Genomic DNA, 21,080 nt, shown 5'->3' with positions numbered 1-21,080 from the left:
ACCAATAATCTTTCTCAGCCTCTTGCTAGTTCTTATTCTGCCACTTTTGTTAGATTAGCCAAGTATGTCACAGATTAGAGCGTTACGGGATTGCATTGCATGATAATGTATAGTTAGGAAGTCTAGACTCACCAGCTTATTGGGTATGTTGGTATCGCCCCCATATTCCAGGAGAAGTTTCATTAAGTCCGTATCCTCAAAGTCATGATGAATTTGAGACTTGAGTATTTCGGCTGCGAGGTGTACGGCTGTTTCACCTTCCTACAAGAATATTGATGTATTAGATATCAATATTTGTCACATACATGTACATGTATGTAGATGGCTAATGTCAAGCTAGGAGTTGTCTCACCTATGAAAGATTATCGATACGTAGTCAACGTCTAATGATGTATAAGAGATTAGTAAAATATTTTTCAATTCTGTCAATTCAAAGCATTTCTGACTGCTAACTTTTAATTTTAAGTTGTCTTCCAAATGAGAGGACAACTCTATTAACAAAAAATTACACATTTGTAAAAAATGAAAAGTGCGTAAAAATAGAGACTTTTTAAATCGCTATAATCTTTATTGCAGCATTTACCGCTAGCCAGACATTGGATAATTTGGTAGTACCGAATACGGCTGAGTTTCTACGTAGCCACTAGAAGATCTAGGAGAATCTAATTCATCATTTATACCTATGATGTTGACCCTAACAATGGTGATGATGACTATATTATTACTTTTAGCAGGAGAGCATAACCAACAGTTAAAATGCTTTCAGCAGTATAACATTTAGAGATGTTTATTTAGATGGCATTAAACTTGCTTGCTTAACTAGTTTAATACCATTTAACTGCTGTTTAGCTAGTTTTTCAGTTAAACTGGTAATATAAACAAAAATAATTTATAGACTATTACACAGTAGTAAATATGATAGATTAGTACACAGTAGTAAATATGATAGACTAGTACGCAGTAGTAAATATGATAGACTAATACACAGTAGTAAATATGATAGACTAGTACACAGTAGTAAATATGACAGACTAGTATACAGTAGTAAATATGATAGACTAGTACACAGTAGTAAATATGATAGACTAATACACAGTAGTAAATATGATAGACTAGTACATAGTAGTAAATATGATAGACTAGTACACAGTAGTAAATATAATAGACTAGTACACAGTAGTAAATATGATAGACTAGTATACAGTAGTAAATATGATAGACTAGTACACAGTAGTAAATATGATAGACTAGTCCACAGTAGTAAATATGGTAGACTAGTACACAGTAGTAAATATGATAGACTAGTACACAGTAGTAAATATGATAGACTAGTACACAGTAATAAATATGATAGACTAGTATACAGTAGTAAATATGATAGACTAGTACACAGTAGTAAATATGATAGACTAGTACACAGTAGTAAATATGATAGACTAGTACACAGTAGTAAATATGATAGACTAGTACACAGTAATAAATATGATAGACTAGTATACAGTAGTAAATATGATAGACTAGTACACAGTAGTAAATATGATAGACTAGTACACAGTAGTAAATATGATAGACTAGTACACAGTAGTAAATATGATAGGCTAGTCCACAGTAGTAAATATGACAGACTAGTACACAGCAGTAAATATGATAGACTAGTCCACAGTAATAAATATGATAGACTAGTATACAGTAGTAAATATAATAGACTAGTACACAGTAGTAAATATGACAGACTAGTATACAGTAGTAAATATGATAGACTAGTACACAGTAGTAAATATGATAGACTAGTACACAGTAGTAAATATGATAGACTAGTATACAGTAGTGAATATGTTAGACTATTACACAGTAGTAAATATGATAGACTAGTCCACAGTAATAAATATGATAGACTAGTACACAGTAGTAAGTATGATATACTAGTACACAGTAGTAAATATGATAGACTAGTACACAGTAGTAAATATGTTAGACTAGTACACAGTAGTAAATATGATAGACTAGTCCACAGTAGTAAATATGGTAGACTAGTATACAGTAGTAAATATGGTAGACTAGTACACAGTAGTAAATATGATAGACTAGTATACAGTAGTGAATATGTTAGACTATTACACAGTAGTAAATATGATAGACTAGTCCACAGTAATAAATATGATAAACTAGTACACAGCAGTAAATATGATGAACTAGTACACAGTAGTAAGTATGATATACTAGTTCACAGTAGTAAATATGATAGACTAGTACACAGTAGTAAATATGTTAGACTAGTACACAGTAGTAAATATGATAGACTAGTATACAGTAGTGAATATGTTAGACTAGTACAGAGTAGTAAATATGATGGACTATTACACAGTAGTAAATATGATAGACTAGTCCACAGTAATAAATATGATAGACTAGTACACAGCAGTAAATATGATGAACTAGTACACAGTAGTAAGTATGATATACTAGTACACAGTAGTAAATATGATAGACTAGTACACAGTAGTAAATATGTTAGACTAGTACACAGTAGTAAATATGATAGACTAGTATACAGTAGTGAATATGTTAGACTAGTACAGAGTAGTAAATATGATGGACTAGTACACAGTAGTAAATATGATAGACTAGTACACAGTAGTAAATATGTTAGACTAGTACACAGTAGTAAATATAATAGACTAGTATACAGTAGTGAATATGTTAGACTAGTACACTGTAGTAAATATGATAGACTAGTACACAGTAGTAAATATGATAGACTAGTACACAGTAGTAAATATGGTAGACTAGTACACAGTAGTAAATATGATAGACTATCATACAGTAGTAAATATGATAGACTAGTATATAGTAGTAATTACAGTTGGTCAGTACGCAGGTGCAGACATGCTAGTACACAGTAACAAAGTTGTCAGTTGTATTTGGAATACCCTAAATTGCTTAAATGTATAATTAAAGAATAAACCACAAAATAGTTATTTCTAACGTTTTTATGCAAGTTTATGGCTCTCATTAGAAAAACAAAGATTTAAAAAAACTTACATTACAAGCCTGATTTACAAGAATTGTGGTGTCAAATTTGGACTCTTTGTTGGTGACAAATTGGAGCAGCTCATTGCAAACCTCCCAGTGACAGTATCTGACAGATATGTGTACGGGAGTCTCACCTGTCTGTAAGGGATATAGAAATAAGACCTCTGTTTAGTTTGCTCTCAGTATGTGAGTAGAATAATTTTGTTTTTAACATGCTGCCACTTTTTATCTTTTCTGTTTACTTTTATCCAATTTGTTTTAGCTGTTTTTGTTTAAAATAGTTTTACACTCAAAACTCTACTTACATGTACAAGTGTCTTAACATATAATGAACAAGCTGTTCATCATAGGATGTGTTTATTTGACTCTAGAGTCAAACCAATTTTTAATATAAAATATATGATTTCTCAAAGCCTCACTGTTTTATAAGCAGAAAGCTAGTGAAAATAAAAAATATAATATATATATAACAAAAGTATATAGGCCTAAGTTAGTTTAGTTTAGACTTTACCTAGTTTATCCTCTATGGTTTTTTTCATGCCATTTCCGTATTTCTGTTTTTTATTTCATATTGTGCCTTTACTTATGAACCTATTTATTGCCAAGCCTACAGGTGTCTCTAAGATATATTAACAATAAAAATTTCTTTTTACTAAATGTTGCTATAATATAACAGCTTGTTTACATACTATTTATTTTTTTACAGTAAGTTTTCACGGAAATTATGAAAAATGCACTTTTTTACTGCTATATGTACGTAGGTTACTTATAATACTTTTTGTCAAGTTTTCATGGGTTTTCGGCGGTGAAATGAATAAAACAATTTGCAGTGTAGCTTCATCACATAATTTTCTATAAAGGAGTTGTCTATACTACATTAAAATACTTTTTCATAGTATTTTAATGTAGTATTTTAATGTATTCATTAGTATGTAATGTAATTCATAGTATGTAATGTAGTATGTTAATTATTGTTTCAAAGATTGTGTATATCTCACTTAGCAATTTGACCAACCTTTAATTTCAACAAAAGGCCTAATTTACATGCATAGCTAGTCACATTACATGCAAACAATGTGCTTAGGACAAAATATTCAGAAACTTCTATCTTCATACTAAAATTTTATTTTGACCATGTATCTATTTGGTAATTTGGATTAAAAATTTGTAGTTAAAAGGTTTTACTTAGGGAGCAGCTATATCCTGATAGCCTCAAACTAGAACCACTGGTTTAAAGTCTAACAAAAGTCATCAAAACACAATTTTTATTTGTAAATAGAAGATGTCTGAAATTCTGGAAGTAACGATGTTTATAAAGTATGTTCAAATGGCTACATGTCTATGGTGGTAGCCTGTAGTTTGAGAGTACATACTTTTGAAGGTGACGTTGGGTCGCTGTTTTCTAGCAGCAATGACTGAACCACTTTAAGGTGTCCATACCTGGCAGCGATATGCAAGGCAGTCTCTCCATTCTAAAGCACATGATGACACAATCAGCAGAATTCTGTTGCGCTATGAGATAGGAGGCTATAGGGAAATAATGTTATAAAGGTAATGCTGACCTTGCAACTAGCATAAAGCTGCCACCCTAGCAATGTGTTAGCAAAATTCATATTTAGTAATAAAGATAAAGCAAATGACTCTATCAGAAAGCTACACCCGCAGCAGATGACTCTATCAGAAAGCTACACCCACAGCAGATGACTATATCAGAAAGCTACACCCACAGCAGATGGCTCAATCAGAAAACTACACCCGCAACAGATGGCTCTATCAGAAAGTCTCATTTAAAAAGTAACTCTAATAGAACACAACTCAAACAACTAACTACCATAAGAGTAGGGAAATATAGCATAGTTCTACAAAAGAAGTTCCCTAGTAGAGAGCTATAGAGAGCAACAGAGCAACATTGAGCTATAGCAATTGAAATCAATTCTAAAAAATACCTGCATTATCAGAAGGTGACCCTAACAGACAAGACCCTAGAATCTCCGAGGATAAAACTAACTGAGAATTACAAGCAGCAAAAGACGGCAGCCGAAAGTCTCTGTAATAAAAGGCTATAGAAAGGTCAAGGACAAACCTCTTTATAGTTATTGACGTCCGCTCCACACTTGATGAGCATATCGACACACTGCTCGGCTCCGGTGATCCTAGCAGCGATATGTAATGGCGTCTCTTTGGTCTGCAGTATAACAAACTTTCAACCTGAACTTAAGCCTGATGACAGACAAAAAATACTTTCAAACCAAATTTCTCTTGACAAACTCTAAAACTTCATAAAAAATATGGACAATGTACAAAAAGTAGTATGTTTTAAAAACTTTTTTTTTACTTTAGCTGTGTTTTAACAAAATTTCGGAGCATAGTTTATTTTTTGAGTTAGTTTTTCTCTAAGTCACAGAATTTAAATGGAATTGCATTTTTAAGGAATTTCAAGCTAATTTTAGTGAGAGTTTTGAAAATTGTGTTTGTTTACATTTTTAACTGCTTATTAATTATTCTTCTCAAGTTATTCTCAATATTTTTATCAGTTGAATGAGATCCTGTTTCTTTGGAAGCTGCATTCTGAAACAATAGCTTAGTACTTTTACACTCAAACACAAAAAAAACAGTATGGACTTCTGACTTTCCATCTCTCCTTCTCAAACAAAGCAAAGCCTCAGAGAGATGCCAACAACCATTGATCTATGTAAGCAAGTAAAAGGATATCAGGAGTACTCCAGTTTGTCAAAGTTACTTTCCATGCTACACTCAAACACAAAAAAAAACAGTATGGACTTTTGACTTCCCATCTCCCCTTCTCAAACAAAGCAAAGCCTCAGAGAGATGCCAACAACCATTGATCTATGTAAGCAAGTAAAAGGATATCAGGAGTACTCCAGTTTGTCAAAGTTACTTCCCATGCTACACTCAAACACAAAAAAACAGTATGGACTTTTGACTTCCCATCTCCCCTTCTCAAACAAAGCAAAGCCTCAGAGAGATGCCAACAACCATTGATCTATGTAAGCAAGTAAAAGGATATCTGGAGTACTCCAGTTTGTCAAAGTTACTCTCCATGCTACTGCCTGGCGCCGCCAGCAGACTACCGATATAGAGTAGTGTCTCACAGAATATAGACTGGTTCAAATAACTCAACACCAGCTTGTAAGTGTACTTATTTATAGCAAAAGACAGACCAACTATAGATTACTTTGACTGGAAGCGCTAGAGCTATGCAAGTGAACCTCACTAAGTCATTCACTTATTTGATCTTTTCAAAATTCTTTTTACAGGTTTTTTCTCCCCCACTGCCTTTTTAACACATAAGCTACCATTATTGTTCTTTTCATCACTACTATTATTATTGTTGCAATAATAAAGATAGTCATACTGATTATAAGAAAGAAGGATAATGCATTCCTATTGACAAAATTGTTTCAGGGGATGTGCTAACCCTACTGAGAAGGTAAAAGCAATTTTAAGACCTGCCTAAAGAGTTGTGAGGATTTTCAAGTCTGACAGAAACGGTAGTCAGAAAACGTTATCAAAACCTTCAGAACCACAAAAAGATGGGTACTTTTTCTGGTAATGTTAAGAATTAAACTACCATCTGTGACAATCCAGAAGTAAGCTTTATTTAAATGTGCAGACATTGAGAGAAGTTTAGAGAGAAAAAAGTTATAAAAGAAGTTCTGGTGTCCCAAGAACCTTAGAAAGATTTTAGTTTCACTTTCACTTCCAGCTTTACGAAAAGATAGGAATTACAACAATTATAATAAACATAATAAAACTAATAAAGTTTATTATTATCAGTATTGTTATTATAACAATAATAATAATTATTATTATTATCATCAATGCTATGAATGTCAGCAGTTGAACCTATTCAATAGAATTAAATCTAAAAGTAATTTTATCCTTTAAACTTTTGCAATGTAAGCACATTGCCTCAAAAGTCTGTTTTATAGCGCCAAAGGACTGTTGAGCTTCCACTTTTGCTTGCTGTTATTGTTTTTTGGAAGTGTTATTATTAGTGTTATTACTAGTTTTAGTGTTTTGTAACTTTTATTAAGGAAAGAATGAGGATTTTGATGTAGTATGGGTCTGCGTCTGAAATAACTACAAACAAATAATTCATTAGTTTACATCGCCAAAAAAAAGAGTAACTATATACCTTTCCTCCTTTTAGTTCTACCTGAGCTCCATAACCGAGTAAGGTTTGTATTACGAGGGGCTGACATGCCTCCACAGCAATATGGAGAGCGGTATACTGGTCCTAAAAATAGTACCATGCACTGATAAGCGGTCAGCATGCAGATCATGAAATATGTAATATTGATTTTACAGCCGGCGCGCTATGCCGTTAAATGCTTTTTGAACAAACCAAATCGATAGCAATTCAGAGAATTTCAAATATTTTGACTGGAAAATCTAAGCGTTGACTCGGTGATGCATTTAATTACGTTAATGGGGAGTGTCGAGGTGCGCTTAAGAAGGTGTCAGGTACGCAACGTCAACTCGTTCACACCGACTGCCTTAACGGATACTTTCACTTCACCAATCAATAATTGTTCACCAAGCATTCGTCTGTCCCTTGTCTACCCCTATTTATGTATGGAAGTGAAAGCCAGACAAACTGGCGGAGGTGGATAAGTGGTCATGTCTTTGTTCTTCTCAACTGCTGAGAGAGTTCAGAATAGTAAAGGTTCAATGAGATTGAATTTATAGCAATCATGTCAGTATTACAAACAAGACAATGAGATGCGTATACACTTTGATTTTTCTGCTGTCGTCTGCTGCTCATCAACCATATCCCCTACTCCAGCTCTTCACCTTTTGCTTAAAAATCAGTGTTATGTAATTCGACAAACTTTACAAAAAGAGATCTGAACTTATTGCATGGGTGCATTAAATACACTCCGCAAGAGTAAAGTTCACACCTTGAACACATACACTTATTTCCACCAATATAATATGAAAACTAGAAGAGCGAGGTGTGTAAAATTACATTATGTTGTATATAAACACAGATTATAGATCTTTAACAATAAAACATAGTTGAACCAGAAAGAATGACATGTTATTAAAAATACGAAACAAGGTATAGAGTGACTAAAATTCAATTGCCCTACAACATTGTTTCGTATGGTTTGCAACAAAAATTAGCTTTAAAAAAGACAGATTTAAAATCTAAGCAAACTATACTCGCCAGGCTTTAAAACCATACTAAATTTACTCAGTTGTATAGATCAGCTGGTAGCTACCAAAAAAGCTTAACAGCTTTAGCTTTTAGCACCTGATGAGTGTAGTTTGCTTAAATTTTAAAGCTGTGCTTTTAAATCTTATTGTAAACAAAATACAAAAGATGTATACAAAATAATGTTGTAGCGCAATTAAAATTTTAGCCCCTCTATAACTTGTTTTATTCTAGCTTTTTTCCTCAGTTGATCTTGTTTGAACTAAAATATATATGCTTACAATGCATGCGACCAGTAAATTCAAGCAATTAAGACAAAACATTTTAATGGGAAGATAAATATGAATTGCCACAATATCCGTTGTCACAGCCTGACTGGCTGAAATCCAGGCTAAGGTTGGACTAGCCTCCAAGAGTGCTCAGCTATAGATGTTGTTTGGTTGGAGCTTTTAGCAATCTGTATACACTTTTTAAAGTAAGTATCATGATTATTTCAAATATGAATCAAATGCATTTGCCAAAGAGCTTTTTTATATACTTAATCAAACTTGGTTGGCAGACATCCAAAACTTATTCAGAAAATGTATGTAAGCCTAATCTATATACATGTATATATAGATCTCAATGTTTGATTTTTTGTTAAACCCTATGTCCAGTTATAACCATTTAAGTCGATCAATGAAAATCTACACAACACTGGAGTTGATCTCGGAACTTTCTACAGGTGGTGAAGTTAACCACTAAGCTAAATGGGGTACAATGGATTCAATGGGAAAATAGTCATTACATTGGTTAAGATACTCACACTTGGAGCGCTTGCTTCAGAATAGTAACTAGCACTGTTGACCTTTACGTGTAACTACTGTTAAGCTGGCCCAAAATGTGGGTATTCATTTAGAAAAGGTTATAGTAAATATCTAGCTCTCCTGGTAAGCTACTCTATTTCATTAGGTAATTTTTTCAGTGATAGAGCGTTTAGGCACCTTTGTTTTGGCGTCGACAGCGGCTCCTTTAGCTAGCAAGCTTTTGACAACTGATACATGCCCGTGCTGCGCTGCCATGTGCAAGCATATCGCTCCATTCTTGTTTGGCATCATCAACGGCACACCTTTACGCAACAGAGCAATTGCTGTCTCAGCGTGTCCTGCAAAAGTACCAGCAGGATATTTAATATTTGGCGATGATGATGTCAAAATTGAATGCCACCAACTTCTCAGACACAATACCCAGTTTATGGAAATGCTTACACTGCTAAAATAGTAAACAACCCGATTCTTACAGTCTTTAGCCAATCAAATACTGAAACTAATGCTGACTTTAGCATTTGTAAAGATATAAAATGCTGCATGACAACTTATGACACCAGATGCTAAGCTTTGAATAGTAAACTCTTATTGCAAGCGAGAATCAGTATTTTTTGGATGAAACAAACATGCTTAGCTAAAATTCTCCAAGATGAAGTAAAAAACCTTAGAGATAATAAAATGGTAGTCGCAGCAAAATACGTAAAAAGTTTGACAAAAATCATACAAAGAGTTGATTTGTAATACTCTAGTGTTTGCTGACAGACCTGAACTAGAGGCAGCGTGTATAAGAGTGCTGCCATCTTTAGACCGAGTTAGCGGGTCAGCTTTGATTTTGTCAACAAGCAGGTCAACAATTGTTGTATGACCTCTTTCTGCTGCCGCATGTAGGACACTTCGCTGTTGCTAAAAAAACAAAACAACAAATCATTTTGAGAAAGAGGGTTGATAGTCTGCGCTTATTGACTATTGATTACATTAATATGGCGCGTGACAAGTCTTTTAAATGATGTAAAAAAATCTTAAACAAATTTCTAATTGGAAATTAAAAGATATCTCTTAAAGCAAGCAGCCAATCGCAAGGCATAGCTAGTTTCCTTTAGACAAAACTTCGTTTATCAATACACAAAAAGGCTTTTTGCTACAGGTGATTGCATTTTCTGTAAAGCACCCATGTACCTTGTCACATATGTTGGGGTCGGCCTTGACACTGAAGTACAGGTACCTAATCATATTCTCATCTCCTTCTTCAGCGCTGATGTGTAGTGGTGTGAAGCCTTTGTGCTGCCAAAGACAAACAGCATCAATATACTTTATGTAGACTAGGAAATACAAGAGACACATGGTCGAGGGTTCTTTATGTTCAAATACATGTATGTACTGGTTATAATTAGGTGATGTCCTATGACCTTGGGATAACTGTCCTTTATATTGACACTTGGTTTAACCAAGCACTATGCTTTAGTTTTGTGATAGATTTTCCTATCAACTTTATGCCCTACTTGTTGTTTCCTTATTCAGCAGTTCAAATACACCTGAACATATTGCTAGACTGACTGCAATACTCAAGGCTTTTATAACAATTAAATACCCAAGTTCTACACTTTATGCTAAAGTCTGTACTATAATTTACCCGTGAGGAGTTACTGAGGCTTTTTGACTTTTTTTCCAAATTTGTCCGAGTATCAATATAGTTTGTGAACTCTTAATAACTTGTATTCAGTTTTAAACCACAGAAAATGTTTTACTGCATAAATCTTGACGTGAGCTAAAATTATTTGCAATATTTTGTCACAAGCCTTCTGCGCTTAGCTAGAACACTTATTGTAGTAAACTTTCTAACAGAAGCTCACGACCACATATGATAATGTCTATAATAAAATTGACCAATAGCAGTTCATGATTTCATATGGTCAAACGTCGATAGTCACGTATTATCTGTAGCATAATCTTGTGGCCGTTTGTTTGCTTATTTAAAATAGATGTTTTTATGCTAAGGCGTGACATCAAAATCTATTTACTTATTCCATTCATTGGAAAGAAGCTTTTATAATACATATTAGAGTGTGTTTCCGATGTAAACAATAATTATGTTATTATGTTGACAATGCCAGAGCCTATTTGATAAATGCACAGGAAATGGCATAAAAATGGTTCATGAAAAGCAAGCAAAAAGTAGCTTACTGCTGACTGCTGACACGAACAGCTAAATATTTTACAAATTGACTAAAGATTTTGAGAGTTGCGAATTCATTTTCTAAATAAACAGTTAAAACTATTTAAGGTTTTAAACTGCTTCAGAATTCATCATCAACAAATATTGTGCCTTCTGAGTTTTGACAAAAACCTTTTTAAATTGTCACTCAAGGATTGTTTACGATTTATAAACATTAGACTGTGGTCCTTATGTTCTCTGCTGTCAATACTTTCTGTGTTGTATTTCTAATGTAAAATAAACTATATAATTCTGCTCACAAGCTATTAAATTATACATTCATACATTATACACGTAATATTTAGGGTTTTGACAGAATAAATTGCTCTAAAGAAAGACACACCGACCAGCTAAATGGCAGTTATAACATACATTCTGGGCATTGACAGAGGCTCCCCGCTCACATGCTAGCTTGGCTAGCTCTGAGTCTTTCTTTTGAGCGGCTAAATGAAGAATGGTGTCACCTGTAGTCTGTAACAAATGAGAATTTACCTTTCAAGTAAGTCTCATGCTTAATGAAAAGGAAGTGAACCTTGTAATCAGAAGAAGCAAACAGCACAAACTTCCTGCCACTAATGAGTTCACATCGAGCAGTGAATATAAGTTTACTTCCTGATTAACTGGTTGCTTAGCAACACACATTCTAAATAACCACTGATCCAGAAACAGCTCAGAAAACTCTGAGGCCTTGATCTTCAGCACATATAATGACTACAAAAATTGAAACCATATTATATTATAGATTATATTAAATAGTGAAGAATATATTTACTCATTTATTGTGGGTAAAACCACAAGCATTCAAATAATACTCTAACACAAGGAAATGAACATTTGAATGTGCTGTAATAAACACAGAGAGCTTAAATCAGTGGTTTAAGTTTCTGAATTGCTATTGAAGCCAGTGGGTTTCGCTAGTAGCTTTGAACAGCTCATTCTTCAATAGTGAAAGGGCTCAGAAACAGTGAAAGTTTACAAACACTCAACAAGCTGATGTGGCTAATGACAAAGAAAGAGTAGTACATTCACGGGTTATGTTCTAGAAAACTACCTAAATGTGTATTCGCTGTCTTACCGGCAGTTTAGCCGTGACTTGATTTTCTGCAGCCTCTAGTAAGAGTTCTTTACACGTGCCCAGGCTGCCTGCCTCAGCGGCGTAAAACAGCGCTATTACTCCATCCTAGAAAAAAAGACATACAAAATAATTTGGTATGACATTTTAACTCGACATTTTTTCAAACTTTACTTGAAATATATAAATTTTAAAAAAGCTGACCCATTTTGTGTGGTATGACTGAGAAGAAAGTGCTACCGCAAAACACGATTGTTCGAGTCGAATACTCAAATAATATTTGAATTTAACAATGAATGAAAGTTTTTTCTAGAACAGCCGGTCATCCAATGAGCGAGTTGAGCATTAATATTTAAATACGAACATTAATAACCAGATAAAAATTTTAGTATCCAGATAAAACATTAATATCCAGATAAGAATTCAGCTTTCTTTTAATCCCTTAAACTGACATAGCTTTAAAACCTGTTTGAAAAGCTAACAAGCAGATACAAATAAGAAAAGAGTCTAATTTGTGTGAATACTAAGGCTAACAAGAAATACAGTAACTCGAGCTACTCGCGCACAATTTAGTATTTGTAAATACTGTAGATCGAAAATCTGGCCTAGAGCAGCTATTCGAACAATCATGTGCCAGAAACTTATCTTTAATATCCAGATAACGAGTTTCTCTCTTTTATTGATTATCTGCATGTGTTAGGTGAAGATTTTAAGCTTTGCTAATGATTAATTAGCCCTAAATCTCTCACCTGGTCGGACTTGTAGCGGGCCTCGACTGGAGATCCCTTGAGGATCTGCTGGACGATGCCGAGGGCAGCAAGTCCTCTAGAGCAGGCTATATGAAGAGGCAGTTGCTTTCTAAGCTAACAACAATAAGATAATAATAAATAGAACACTTTTAATTCAATCTTACTAAAATTATAATTTATGTACACAAACAAGGCTTGGATGGTGGTAAGAGCATCCAGTGCTAGAGAAGATAACAGATAAATTTGGTGTTGTGTTGCTCCTGCTCTTCAGCAATGCTATTAGCGAACAACTAATATAATCTAATAAGATATAATATTGTAAAATATCATTTAATATAATTTAATTTTAATACAATAAATTTTAACATAATATCTAGAAGTTGATAACAATTACACCAATATATACTCTAAATCAGAAATTATATGGAAGTTGTTATTTGTCTCCCCGCTGTCTTTTTATTTATCCATTTTGTTTTCTGGCTGTCATTATTATTGACTGAGCAGTTTTTTATCAGGTATTTTTCAGTTTTAGGTTTAGCCAGAGACCTAATCTTGCACAATAAAAAATTCTAATCATTGACCAATGCTTTCAACACATATCAGAATCCAAAAACATAAAATATGGCTCACAAATACAATTATAAAAATACTAACTTTTTTGTCAAACAGTAATCATTGTAAAAATAATATTTTTTATGAAGTGCTAAAATGAAGTAAAAAGAGAGAAAGGATATACTTTGTTCAATTTCTTTGCAGCAAATTAGTGTGATAGATCTTGTGTCTTTAGGCTACATGATTAAGTAAAAAGTAATTATTTCATTAAAATGTCAATGGTTATATCATGGTACTGTGGAGATGCGCTGTCATAGCTAGGTCATACATAAGATAACTAAAAGATTGAAAAAGCAATTGATAAAATTAAATTTAATTCGCTGATGCCAAATTCTTAGCTAATAAAATAGCCTTTATGGGACTTCAGTCAGCAATAGAAATACTCTGTAGAGATCAATACAGTAGAGTACTTGCACTGTAGCCGATAGATAGCACCTGACATATCTAGCTGTTCTCATAAACCTATTGAGTTGACTAAGAAAAGACCCAAGGGGCATGCAAACAGAAAAGTCATCACTTATTCAAAAGACTGGCTATATTAAGCAGTAGTAAAACATATTGAGTCTCATTGTCTATCTCTGAATGTTTGTATTTAGATGCATTATGTAAATATGATGGCAACAGTATTTTAAAGAATGAAGCTGCCTTAATTAAATAAACGGTTGGGAGATAACTTTAGATATGTCTAGAATACTTTATGTGAGTGAGCGATCTGTCGAAGTATGATGTCTGCTCAGCTTACTACATGCAGAGGCAGTGCATGGTTTTATCAAGAGCAACGTTGCACAAACAATGGCTCTGTAATCTTGGCTGAATGTGTCTGATTTCAGTGGCAAGGGAACCCCGAGGACTGGAGACATGTCCAGTTGCAGAGAGCAATTTAAGGTTCGATGTCTTTCCTGTTATGTCCAGAGGTTTTTCGGTGGGCATTGAATCCAGAACTGTCATTTGTGGGTCACGGTTCAAGACCACTAATCCACCTGACCAATTGTTTAATAAGACGCTAGTAGCTGACTGCATAAATCTAGCTCTCCATAGATAAAGATGCAATTACTTTGAAACTCGAGAAAATTACCTATAACAGAGAGTTCCTAGATGATGTTTCTTGGGAATGAAAATAGACATTTATATAAAAAGATTTATGATCTATTTTTGGCACAAAAACCATTTGTGCCAAAAAAAACTAGGGCATAGAACATGCAAACTTATTTATGTCAACATCTACGATATGTACTTACACGTACTTTAATTATAAGAAAGCTCTGACCTTTGATATGACCTCTGACCTATGATATGATAGCAAGTAAAGAAGGTCTATTAGTTTAATGTGTACTTCAGAAAATGCTTTGTTTTACTTATTTATCAAGTTTATCATAATTACTTTTTCTTATTGTTGTTATTATTACTTTAATAGCTCATGCCATTACTGATGACTTCAAAATACATAAAAATGCTTATGTTGCTGTTGGATAAAAAGACGCGCGGAACAAATAGCTTTGATGCTTTACTATAGCTGCTTCTAAAGCATTATAAAAGCATTATAAAAGCATTATAAAGCATTATAAAAGCATTATAAAAGCATTATAAAGCATTATAAAAGCATTATAAAGCATTATAAAAGCATTATAAAAGCATTATAAAGCATTATAAAAGCATTATAAAAGCATTATAAAGCATTATAAAAGCATTATAAAAGCATTATAAAAGCATTATAAAAGCATTATAAAGCATTATAAAAGCATTATAAAAGCATTATAAAGCATTATAAAAGCATTATAAAAGCATTATAAAGCATTATAAAAGCATTATAAAGCATTATAAAAGCATTATAAAAGCATTATAAAGCATTATAAAGCATTATAAAAGCATTATAAAAGCATTATAAAGCATTATAAAAGCATTATAAAAGCATTATAAAGCATTATAAAAGCATTATAAAGCATTATAAAAGCATTATAAAAGCATTATAAAGCATTATAAAAAGTATTCATAGCAAACACATACTACAATTCAAATAAATGAAAGAGATGTTTATTCGTTTATATCTATCTTATCTATAATACATTATCTTTTGTTAAATTACGACAGAGTCCAATACTTGAAAATGACGTTTTTATATATATATTTTTTAATTTATACGTTACTATTTAATTTGTTGAGCATTCCATCCACAACATAAACCTAACTTATTATATTATCTTGATGGTGCTTTTCATATATGACTTGAAATAAACAAATAAAAAGTATATAGTTTGATCATATCTTTACAGATCGTTATCTTTAGCCAGTAAAAATGAAATGTTCAGAATATAGACTACATATTCATTCAAAAATAATTTCACAGATGTTTGGTTTGCATATTTGAAATCAGGACAAAATGAGAATTAATTTACTATATAGTTTATGGCTATTGGCTAAATCTACAAGGAGTAACAATGTTGTAAATGAAGATTTTGGTTTTCTAACAAAGGAGTCTAGTTGATTTCACACAGCACTGTATGCACGGTTTCTATATTCTAATTAAGGCATCAAAATGCATTTCTGTAATTCAGACAAACTGTTCGATAGGGAGGCAGCCTCATAGTGTACCTGACCATAAAACAATGAAGCAGGATGCCAGGCTAACTGAAGACATTACAGCCGTAGATGCGCAGTTGCCAGGTAACAGCGCTAAAGTAAACAAGCAGACGTGACTCGCTTCTATAAATTAGCATAAATCCCGGAGCACTTGGCTGTTACATCCTGCATTTTACAATAATACATTATATTGGCAAAAGAGATGCATAAATCACACCAAGCTAAGTGCACTTAACTGATTTTTAGACTTACGTTTTGTTGTTTTATAAAAATACGTAGACAAGCTAGGCTTGCCTTGCGTACAATGACAGTTTTATACCAGCGGTTTATTTTAAATAGCATATCCTATGAAACAGTGTCTTATATGTTGACTCAAAGTTGAAGGTTGTGTATATGTTTCTATGGCAACAGTATCTACCCAGAGCTTACAACTGTGTTGCATAAAGCGTAATTTGCTTTAAAACTCAGGACAAAGATATTTAGCTATTTTTAACCGCATTGCCCTATCTTTCAAGATGCACAGCATTTTTCAAATAGATACAGATGAACTATTGACGATGTGCAATAGTAACATCTCTAAGCTTGTGTTCTAAATTATACACATAAGCTACACAAAAGCAAACCGGTATTGTACGTTAAGTGATACAAACAGGTTGTATCTAACTTTAAACTGTCTTCTTCAAAAAAATCATCTGATACAGATGGTGCTGCCTCTGACTTACCCCTCCGATCACATTCACGTCTGTCTTTTTACTGATGAGACTTCTGACAATATCATCTTTGGCATACTGAGCGGCATAATGCATAACTGTCTTGCCATCCTAAATGTGAGAAAAAACTAATTGAATAAAATAACGAAAATGATAAAAATATTTTAGAATTCTCTGTTACTAACCTGCTGAGGTGCCTGTGGAACATGAACAGTTGTCAACTGAGGTTAGTCATGATCGACCAGCCCATAAACTAGGAGTTATCTTCTATATGTCACTTTTAGCGATAAGCTATTGGCATGGCAACTACTCCAAAGCTTGTAATCCTCTTGACAGTATTTTAGCATCCACTGAAGGCTTCTATTATTGGATTATCATAGCCCGAGGTATCAGATATTATCATAGCCTAATGTATCAGATATTGTCATAGCCTAAGATATCAGATATTATCATAGCCTTAGGTATCAGATATTGTCATAGCTTAAGATATCAGATATTATCATAGCCTAAGGTCCCAGATATTATCAGAGCCTAAGGTATCAGATATTATCACAGCCTAAGGTATCAGATACTAGAAACATTTTCTAATTAAATTTTTTGAGGATGCCGCGTACAGAAATAACCATACCGGTTGTTGACTATGTCTCTACAACTTGATGCTTCTTTATCATTACTTACAGGAAGTATGGCAAAACTTTCCATTGTTTTTTTTTACAGGTACCTCTTATACATACACCCTGTGCATTCCCAATACACGTACCTCTTATACATACACCCTGTGCATTCCCAATACACGTACACCATATGCATACTCAAAAGCTTGTAGCCCGCAGCCCGCAGCCCGCAGCCCGCAGCCCGCAGCCCGCAGCCCGCAGCCCGCAGCCCGCAGCCCGCAGCCCGCAGCTCGCAGCCCGCAGCCCGCAGCCCTCAGCCCTCAGCCCTCAGCTTGAAGCTCAGAAGCACGCAATATGACGTTACACGTGTAATTCCTATATGCTATGACCGAAAGTTATATAATTGGCTAAAAGACATTTATAAGTCTGATGTACTGTAAATACAGAGATGATGAGTCTGAAACCTTTTTTAAATGTAAATCTTTGTTGAGCAACTTCACAGCCAGTATAGGCAAATTTTAATTACTGCTTTTTGGTTTTTCTCTAAATTGTCAACACTCTTGTTAGACATGTGCATAGTAGCTTTTTAGCTTGAGTTTCCAAATGTTTTCATTCAGCCTGTATGTAAATTTTGAAATGAATGCTATGAATTGTGCTTCGATCATGTCAAAAGAACTGAACACTCCCTCTGACACTGAGCAGTTTTACTGCTAAAAAATTCACAACAACAATGAACAATACATGGCTAGAATTCTAACGCGAGAGAACGAATGCTGATGACTATGTGTCCTTGAATGAAATCAAAAAGGTCAAATAATATGAGTAAATAACAACTCCACATATTCTGATTTTGATACCTGATCAGAATTGAATGTACTGGATATTGGCTGATGACTATAGAATATGCAAGTAACTGTGATTGCTGTCCTTAGTATCCTTAAACTACCAAAGAATAAGATTCTTTGGTAGTTCAAGGATACATTTTATGTATTCAAGTGTTTATTTGTGACTGTACTAAATAGTTTCATTATTACAATCGACTTTTTTTTAACAAGCTGTATGGATTTTGCTGTTTCCATACCAACTCGATCATGATGAAATGGTAAAAAACTTTTTTTTTGGGTTTAGTTTTTATTTCAATGGAAGCTGCCCTTTCATGTGTGTTATTAGAAGAGGAAACAGATATTTCATATCCGTATAACACTAGCTCATGGAAATGAAGAGATTGATTAGAAATTGATCTTATGCAAGGGAACCACTTACAACAGAAAGTTCCATGTGACAGCATTCTATTAATTTTCTATGGCCACATGATCATCGTGTCACCCATACAACTTGGTCTTTGTTAAGATTTAGCGTCTCCTATTTCCTGTTAAGTGGTTTGTTGCTAGGTGATTGTTTTCACAAACATACAAACATAAGCGTCTTTCGTTCAGTCTTTATACAAATTCATGAATGTGAGCCATAAAGCATCAAATGTAACAATTTACTATGAGAGGAAAACTCTCTACTCACCCTATCGGCTGAGGTAGGAGAAGCTCCTAGCTCCAAAAGTCGTTCTGCGATGACGATTTTGTTTTCTTTACAAGAGAGCATAAGTGGAGTAACTCCATCTACCTGTGATGACAAAAAGAATATTGAAATATTGTGCTGTCAAATTTAACCATTGGTAAAAAGCAAAATACATGAATGCGTTAATTTGTTTAAAAACAACCAAAAACTGTTTGAAATGTTCCTTTAAAATGATACATATATCTAAATTATAACTACTTGGTTATCGTGGCAGTATAAAACTGCCAGAAATCAGATTGGCAGAGCTGTTATTACATCCAATTATGTACTACAGCTACCTCCCACATGGGAGGTTGTCCATTTCCACCAGGGCTTTGCTAGAGTTTGCGTAGGAGTCTATCAGACTGGGCATTATAGAACAAATGCATTCTGCCTGTGTAGTTGTGAGTAAAAAGATGTGAAATTATGAATTATTAAGGACAAAGCATCTGTTAACAAAAAGTGGGTAGCTAGAATCATAAAACCTTTACGAAAACAGTATGTTTATAATAAAAGTAATAAATTATGCATTACTATCTCACCAGCTTCTAAAAACTTGACGAGATGACCATCAGTTGTAGAAAACATTATGCTTACAAAGAGCGATACTTGGGTTGTTTTTTACTAAATATCTCTTGCTTTTGTACTATAATTTCAACTAGCTAGTGGCAAACACATTAAAATAAATACAGTATCAACATGAGAATAGTTTGAAATCACCATCAACCAGGTTATAAACTTAATCAGGTTAGCTGGATATCAATGTAGAAATTATTTAAAATTGTGTCTAAACTTACAGAGTTGCTAAAAACTCAAGTATACTTAGTCTGCAAATATTGAGGTACAAATATTTAGACTGCAACAAAAACAACCAATAGTTTGACAACTTGTTTGGCACCTTGACTAGGTATCAAACACCGTATGACTCACATGTAAAGTTTGACACTTTGAGCAGGTGTCAATCTTGTAATTCTGACACAGAAACAAAATGAAGAGACTATCACCTACCAGAGAATAATTGACCTCAGAGCAGCCTTTCTCAAGTGTACGCAAAATGCTGTCTGTCTGACCCCATTCGCTCTTCATACACAGTCTCAAGATAGTGGCAGCAGGTACATCACCAAACTCCACAGATTCTGATGATCCTTTCGGTGCTGCCATTTTGGCTGAGCTGCCTCGAGCAAATGCAAAATATTTAATGAAAATGGTATAATTTATCTATGGTGCTAGTACAATAGAGCAGAGGCAGTAGCGATATTAAACTATTGTACTTGCTCTAGTCAGATAGTATTGATCACCAACCATCTACACGCAATGTTTTAGTGCCTTTCAAAGGTGGGATTAAGTGACACATCATGCATAACTCTAATATGCCTGTCACTAGTTCATAACATTTCAGGCCCGCTGAGACAGGCCAAGAGTCAAAAAACAATGAATTATAACAAAGACAGAAATATTTTAAAGGAATTAGAACTCCCAGATACGCGAAGGCAGCAATTATGTTTATGGCTGTTCATGATGTGTTTATTAATAGAAAGACGTGAAGCACTGAGTAGAAATGTGAGTTCATTGGAAGGTCAAGATTTTCATGTTTGCTAACAGCATGCAAAACTTTGATATGATCTCTGTCTAAAGCTTGTAGTGTAATAGTGGTAAAATGAAACCATTAGCGTTGAAAACTTGTTACTCAATGACCTACCAGCGGCAGCTCATTGAGTAACATTGTTAGCGTTAATTGTCGCCTAACAATTGACAGGATGGGCAAGTGTGGTTCATAGATCCTAAATGAGCCACGAAAAGTCATCAACAATAAGGAGTTGGAATTGAATGATGCCATAAACTTCGTTATATTTTGTCAAAGTTTGGTTGTTCTTGGAGCAATTGCTGAATTATGAAATGCAAGGTTCTATCATGATACTATGACTCATTTATATGGTGGTGAAATTGTCACACATATAATAA

General features: G+C 33.8%; 1 protein-coding gene across 1 annotated transcript in view; it reads right to left on the bottom strand.

Moving 5' to 3' along the window:
* LOC137386283 (serine/threonine-protein phosphatase 6 regulatory ankyrin repeat subunit B-like) overlaps positions 1–20,279 on the bottom strand; it is a 41,869-nt gene extending 21,590 nt beyond the window's left edge. Inside the window, exons 1-14 of the mRNA XM_068072828.1 lie at positions 20,127–20,279; positions 19,083–19,184; positions 16,966–17,064; positions 13,055–13,168; positions 12,309–12,413; positions 11,606–11,704; positions 10,198–10,302; positions 9,786–9,924; positions 9,199–9,359; positions 7,193–7,294; positions 5,117–5,218; positions 4,407–4,505; positions 3,043–3,171; positions 133–261 (exon numbers count right to left, since the gene is read on the bottom strand). Of these exons, the coding sequence (XP_067928929.1) occupies positions 133–261; positions 3,043–3,171; positions 4,407–4,505; positions 5,117–5,218; positions 7,193–7,294; positions 9,199–9,359; positions 9,786–9,924; positions 10,198–10,302; positions 11,606–11,704; positions 12,309–12,413; positions 13,055–13,168; positions 16,966–17,064; positions 19,083–19,184; positions 20,127–20,279 (1,638 nt within the window). The remainder of the gene's footprint in view (positions 1–132; positions 262–3,042; positions 3,172–4,406; positions 4,506–5,116; positions 5,219–7,192; positions 7,295–9,198; positions 9,360–9,785; positions 9,925–10,197; positions 10,303–11,605; positions 11,705–12,308; positions 12,414–13,054; positions 13,169–16,965; positions 17,065–19,082; positions 19,185–20,126) is intronic.
* Between the last annotated feature and the right edge of the window lie 801 nt (positions 20,280–21,080).

Source organism: Watersipora subatra, chromosome 1 (assembly GCF_963576615.1).
Source record: "Watersipora subatra chromosome 1, tzWatSuba1.1, whole genome shotgun sequence".
NCBI lineage: Eukaryota > Metazoa > Bryozoa > Gymnolaemata > Cheilostomatida > Watersiporidae > Watersipora > Watersipora subatra.
This window is presented reverse-complemented; position numbering and strand designations above follow the sequence as displayed.